At 36.5% G+C, this 7,289-nt stretch overlaps 1 protein-coding gene across 2 annotated transcripts in view; it reads right to left on the bottom strand.

Annotated features, from left to right (window-relative positions):
- Window positions 1–2,511: 2,511 nt before the first annotated feature.
- The window catches only part of LOC136843358 (glutamate receptor-like), a 36,483-nt gene continuing 31,705 nt past the window's right edge, over window positions 2,512–7,289 (bottom strand). The window contains exons 16-17 of one of the 2 annotated variants that reach the window (XM_067111694.1): window positions 5,160–5,241; window positions 2,616–2,749 (exon numbers count right to left, since the gene is read on the bottom strand). In XM_067111694.1, the coding sequence (XP_066967795.1) occupies window positions 5,194–5,241 (48 nt within the window). In that variant the 3' untranslated portion in view covers window positions 2,616–2,749; window positions 5,160–5,193. Of the gene's footprint in view, window positions 5,242–7,289 lie in introns of both variants that reach the window. The other variant, XM_067111693.1, reaches the window with a different exon arrangement.

The following is a 7,289-nucleotide window of genomic DNA, read 5'->3' as shown; positions in this document are numbered from 1 at the left end:
TCATACTCCTTTTTCCCCACAAAGAACATTGTTACGAAGCAGCTCGCTTAGCGAACTTACGGCCTTTGAAGCATTATCTTGTTTCAAGAGCCTCTGTTTAGAGCGATAGTTAGAAACCCTAACATAACTGCACCGAAGCTTCCCAATATGAAAAGTAAAACTACAAGGTTTTGCAGATGACCTCTGCTTTTGTCTCTACAGAGTTGTCCGTTTATGAATTTTACAAGGTAATAAATCTTGAAAGCGGCAACAGGCGCAAGTCTGAGTAAAGAAAAAACTGTTATGGGCTTCGGGAACTGTGAACCTAAGGCCCTAGCCCAGCTGCCATGGTTAAAGCTACATCCCGCCTAAAGATCCTTGGAATTGTATATCGTAGTGTTTGAGGAAACTTACTTAGAAATTGTTGGTAAATAAAATGATGGTTAGTAAATATGATGTGTGGCCGTCCTTTAACAATCTTCCGGGATATTCTCATCAATTCAGGTTTCTGAAATAAATTAGTGTATATTTAATAACCTTCGGAAAGGATCGCCCGGTTCGAAGAGAGACGCTGTTTACGTAAATTTGAAGGTGGTCTAGGAATTATTGATACTACAAAAGCTCTGTCGATTTTTAGTTGTACGGCATTACGAGTGGTTAAAAATATCGAACTGAGTGTACATTGCAAAATGAGGGTAAACTTTGAGACTCCGAGAATATGCGTACTATTCCCCGTGGTTTTTTTTTCGATTGGTATTTCAGTGTTTCTGATAGTAACCACAAGAGCTTTCCTGTACTGATTAACAGTGACATTTAGTTTACCCATACTTAAAACCTGTATAAATATGTACATTGTGTTATTGTCACTAACCATCGACTAGTTTTAAAACTTAGGATCATGACTGGTGATAAATGTGGGGAAAGTGTCTTACACGTTTTACTTCTGCGTTCATTTAAGACGTTTTGTGGTATTTCCAAAAAGCGTTGTATGACGCTTGTAACAAAGCACAAGAATGTTTTATAAATGCCTTTCATGCAGTTTGGGTCAGTAGAACAAAAATTTGTAATCACAATTTGTCATTCATCAAAAGTAAGTTTTGCTTTAACAGTTGGTTATTAAAAATTGTAGCCTATGCAGAAGGGGTATCAAATGTGTCTACGGGCCAGCATTTGAAGAATGTTTTCCTTCCTGAGCTTGTGGTTGGTAAGTTTAATATAAAAGGCAATAAGTAGTACAGATTAACTGCCTTTTATTTTAACTGCTTGATGATAATGTTACACGAGAATTCCAGAACGTAATATTGTAATTATAATTTATATTGTACTTTGGACATTAAGAAAAAAAAAAGGGATGACCCATGTCGAACGAAAACACGATTCGTGTTAAAACAATTAAATTAGGGCAAATTATCCTGTTACCTTCAAAATCGTAGACCAGCTTTTTCACCATAATGATTACTGTTCGTGCCTGATACCAGTTTCCCGGAATTCATTCCACAATTCACGGATGGAATAGAAAGATTAAACTCCATTTAATCGCAATCCTTGTTCTAGGGCAACCAATATAAAAACCGTTATTAAATAGGAACTTTTTAAATATGGGTGCTGTAAGCCATTCAGCGATTAAAAACTCGTTTTACTAATCAATTATAAAACTTCTAGTCGATTTAATTTCCTTAACCTACTTGCAGTAGGTTATAGCAACCCCTAACACTAACATACACTTAAAGCAACCCTATTCTAGCAGTAATCATTTTAAAATCATCCAAACCACGTTGAGTTACCAAGTTAAATAACTTCGCTCAATATTAGTTATATATAAAATTCACAAACACTAGTGACCTAATAAACTTGATTGTTCAAGTTAGTTTCTGATAAATGCAATTGCGTCTCAAGGCTTATTGTGGTTAACCAGGTCTGTAGGTTAAAAGAATCCAACCCCCACCTCCACGCTGAAAACGTCATGCAAATCTACGTTAAGTCCTATATTGAGCCATGTACTTTCATGACCGTTGTCCATGCTGGTGGAGCTGGCCATAACCATTTATCATTCCAATGAAAAGTCAGTTTTCTTTGAACTAGTTAGCTCCATGTAGCAAAGAAATATTAAAGTTTTAGCTTCTAAATCACCAGTTTCTAGTAAAACTACGCATCATTCCCCCACAGTATTTAATGGCTGTTTTGGTAAATATTCAATATTAACAGTAATTCTCCAATTCTCTTACGTTCTACATATGGCCTCAGATTTGTTTGACCCAGAAATTATCCTGTTAAGTACATTTGAGTAGCCGCAACCTATACTCAACTACCAGCAGTTCGACCATAGATATTGGCCAAATGTTTTCATTAATACTATGCGAGAAGCTTGCGTTAATTTGCATTGATAAAAATTAAAGGACTCAACACGCATAATCGTTCACACTATTTCTAAATGGTGTTTTTTTCCTTCAAAACCTGTAAAATTCTGATTATAATCCACATGCTTTATTTTCCTTACTGATGTACTAAGGAAGTGAGTTAAGAACTGAGAACTGAAGATTCATTATTTATTAACCTTTCATATGAGCAATAATCAAAGACAAATGGCAAGTTTAAAAAAGTACCATAGCTGAGAGACAAAGAAAAGCACAGCGTTTAAAACTTTAAAATCTCAAAATTTGAAAGCCTACATCAAGCTAGTAGAGATCTTGAAGTAGCTAAACAAACGTTCGCAAATCCGCCCCCTGTCCGTGTATTTCGTTGAACTCTGGTTCCTCTGACAAGACCTGACCTGTAACAGAAAAACAAAGGCAGCAGAAAAAGTCCTGAGGGCACAGCATTCAAGCTATTAAGTGAATTTTTGGTTTAGTGCAACTATTCTGAATTACGAGAACTTAAAATTTAAAAACTCCTGGAATCATTCATTAATTGCTCGCATATGTTACTTTACTCCAGTCAGTGTACAAAGTTATCCACTAACAATTATTAAAGTTACTCTATGGGAATTTCATATAATCTATACACTCAAGCAACATAAGTGAACCATTTATACTCTACATGCCACTAATGAGCTTTTAAAGAAAGTTTTTCACTTTAACCATAAACTAATTTGAAATTTATAAAAAACTTGAAAACTTACTTTGCAAGATGACCCATATACTACAACCACTTGTCCTTCTTAAAAGGAACCCACTGGCCTTCCAGTTCAAATATTTAATACTACTCAACCGTACGTATACGCTCGTTTGGGAGGGAAAACAGACCTTCCATGAATCCGTTTTGCGCCCAATTGTAAAATATAAACAGGTCATACTTTGGGATACTGGATTTCGGAAACTTTATGTATTTGTATTAACTGCCTGGTGACCTTTGAAACTTTCACGCACTATATTGGAAAAAAATATGACACCTAAGGATAGCATGGCAAACACGAAAGTAATGGAATGTCTCTTTCACAAAATGGATAACAAAAAATCAGAAACTAACTTACCAATCTTACGTTAATGAATAGCATTACAAACTGCCTTGACCACGGATAGTATCCCAAACTCACTGCCTCCGTTCATGGATAAAAATTTGAACGTGTCCATGAATAGTTCCACAAACAGCGCGTAAGTATCACAATTTACACGTTGTGACTAGCTACCCTTTTCGAGAGTGGAATAAGTCGAGCCAGTGTTTATGAACAGCATTACAAATTAACTGTTGGCAGACCATATATTCACTGCTTGTGTTCTTTGAGAGCCTCAGACATTGTTAATGGATAAACTCATTGTCTATGTTCGTGGATAGCATCACAACCCATTGCCAGCTCACTGCCTGTATTCATGAATAGCATCACAACCCATTGGCTAGCGTTAATATATCAAACCCATTGGCTAGCGTTAATATATCAAACCCATTGGCTAGCGTTAATATATCAAACCCATTGGCTAGCGTTAATATATCAAACCCATTGGCTAGCGTTAATATATCAAACCCATTGGCTAGCGTTAATATATCAAACCCATTGGCTAGCGTTCATTGGGTAATAAACTCATTGTCAGCTGATAACATCTCAGATTCATTGCTTATGCTATGAGTAACCTACTTGTATCAAAACTAACCTACATACCAGGCCAACTAAAATACACCCCACTCAAGGTAAACTGACACTAAAATTATTCAACTGACACTAAAATTATTCAATGCAAAAAATATCTGTAACTTCAAAATTTCTGTACCTTAGTCTATACAAAATCTTTCTTACGTCCTGTCTAGTGAGCAGGCGTTCAAAATTCCTGCTACGCCTCACTAACAAGTTATGTTATTGAACTTAAATTTCATTGGCTAACAGTACAAAATTACATCGGCTAACAGTACAAATCTAAACATTATCTGACTCAATCATTGTCCGGGGAAAACTTCAGCGTGGCTTTAATTATCAGCGTGGCTTTAATGATTATCAAGGGCCTAGCTTGGGGTTACACAAGCCTAATTATCACGAAGACCCGTACATTGTGGGAGCTTCCATAACCAGATTGTCCGGGGAAAACTGGTGCTTGGATGATTTTCAAGGGACTAGCTAAGGGTTTACACAAGCTTAATTATCACAAATGACCCGTACATTACCGGAGCCCCCTAACCAGTGAGTTTTGGTAGCAATAAAGGATATACCAAATCCGAATCTACTGAAAACTGCGTGAGACAAAACACTTCAAAATTTAAATACATACAAAACCTTCAAAACTAAAACTTAATTAACCTAACCACAAATCTATCCATTTTCTGGTATAGAAAATTTTAAAACTATTACAAATACTTTACCTCCTGACCTGTACATTAGCCTATTCGAATACTGGAAATTAACATTTATAAGTATCTAAAATTTCCTCAAACCACGAGAGCCTCTACATATTTTCATGAGTGGGAGGTAGCTAAGGGCATTTAAACACTAAATACCTATCTGAACTCAAGTCTAGGTAATTTATTTCAGCTAATACCTATCACCTGAAAGGAAAAAGTCTAATTAGTGAGCGCAAAACCACTCTAGAACCTGCATAGTAGGTCTTACGACCTACTATGCAAGACACGGTGGCTCCCCCACCCCAACAGGGGCGCCCGCCCCTGAGGGGTGGAGGATAAAATAGAGTTGTTCAAGAATAGTATACAAGTAAATTTTAAAACAACTCAATAGTAAACTTAGAAAAAATGCCACATACCTGTTACTGAAGAGTTACCTTCCCGTTTGAAAATTCATTGTGAAAATAGGATCACAACATAGGCTAACCTCGTACCAAACCCCTGGAAAAGAGAGCTTAAGAGTTATTGCGCTGCTACAGTAAAGTCTGGGAGTTCTATTCACGTCAGGTTATGGTTAAAGGCTGGCAGAAAAACCAGTTTCAATGCCAAGCTATAAACGATTTGTATATCGTTGAGGCCAAACCCCGCAGTAACATTCGTACTAAAAAGCGCTGTCAGATTAATATGAACGCAACAAGCTTGTTTATAAAAATCTTACGTTAACACTAAAGTCTTCAAAACTTCTTAAACAATATTAGCAATATAAAAAGTTAGTATAATTTATATAATTTACCTTGCAAAAGCCGGAACTATAGTTGAACCAACGAAGTGACAATAAGCCTAATCACCGGAAAAACCAAGCGCCATTCGCGGGTGCTCAACCGATGCCTAGTCACACGATGAACAGCTTCGTCAAAAACACTCCAGAACATGACCAATTACAATAAGATGAAGAATCAAACTAGCAGCACTCAAAAAGGGGAACTACGCAAACTCCAGTTTAACGTACACCGTTCCAAAAATTGTAGTGGTTGAAGGACCAGAAGTTCAAGCAATTCTGCGCTAACCATGTCTCTCCCGAAGAAATCTTTTGCCAAGGATCCTAAAGGCTCCGTAGTGTCTTGCTTCCTTGAAACTGAACGAAAGCGATTCATGCATATCCTTGAAGTCGCTCACTTTTTAAGAATTCTATTAATTTATGACGCCCTTCTTTGATCTAATTTTTCATGGAACTATAAAATACAACACATTATGAATGGATTTTTCTAATCGCACCTCTTAATTTCTTTTAAAGCTCACGAAATAGCCCGTAGCATTTTGTAGAATACGCGTGTAGCATATTTCTTTTCGTAATTCTTGTGAAAAACTTTTCATTGGCATGGCAATTTTGTCACTACGATATAAGATGAAAACAAATAAGTAGTTATGATTCGTAATCAAGTACAGACAGATATTATAAATACTCCTATTTACCCCTTGCATTGTTGTTAAAATAATACCTGAGTTTTTATGCAAAATATTTGCGTGTATCCGTCCTTTGTTTTTTGAGTGACTGAAATATGCAGGATGCTATTTGCGGCAATTATGTTATTTCAGGTGACTAGTATGAATGCCTGACGCAAGATGGTGACCATGCAAGCCTTCTACAGTCTTGGGGTTCCCTAACTTCTCTGAGTATGTATTGAAAATCAACCTTTCGGGCATTTATTCAAACAATTATTTCTATTCTTTATTCGTTTTCCTTTGTTTACGTAGAGGCGTTCCATTCTCCGGAAGCTTTGTTTTTTTTAGCTTCTTTGGTAGAAATTCTGTCTGTCTGTCTGTCTCTCTCTTCCTGACAGCCAAACACGGGATTTGAACGAACCTAGAACGCTCAAGAAAGTCAAGGCGACACCATTCACTTGCCTGAGTCGCAAACGAAGTTGGGACCTATGTGCCTTGACAATACCCAAGGAATTACATGAGCAGGCTACACACCTTGCATTCCAGCTACTTTTAATTAGCTTCCTGACCAACCAGTAGCTCAACTGAGAGCATTTTAACTCTGATGACTTCTGTGGATGTTCAGGTACCCCGTTACTTGTATGTTCATTTACATATATATATATATATATATATATATATATATATATATATATATATATTATATGCGTCTGTGCACGCACCCTTATGTATAAATACATATTGGTATGAACTTTACCAAGAGCCACAACAATTTTTAACTAGGTCCTCTGCTCAAATATTTAAATACACAATATATAAGTTACAATAAAACAAACACAGCTAAAAATATGAATAAGGACCAATCGTTGACTGTGGAGGCAGAGGAAGGAAAACCAAAAACGTAACCAGTTCACGAGAGATAAAGAGGTGTAGACGTGGCATGGGTGTTCAGTGAGGGGACCAGTTTTTTTTTTTTTAATAAACAATGATTCCATTAATTGTTAAAAGCTTATGATTGGAGGCTCTACCCAAAACCTTAAAGTCTTTGTGTTGAATGGAATATTTGCATTTATCGGCATGATTCCTTATGTTGGTAAATTCGGTTT

Source organism: Macrobrachium rosenbergii, chromosome 11, assembly GCF_040412425.1.
Source record: "Macrobrachium rosenbergii isolate ZJJX-2024 chromosome 11, ASM4041242v1, whole genome shotgun sequence".
Classification (NCBI taxonomy): Eukaryota; Metazoa; Arthropoda; class Malacostraca; order Decapoda; family Palaemonidae; genus Macrobrachium; species Macrobrachium rosenbergii.
The sequence above is the reverse complement of the archived record's forward strand: the minus strand, read 5'-3'. Positions and strand labels throughout refer to the sequence as shown.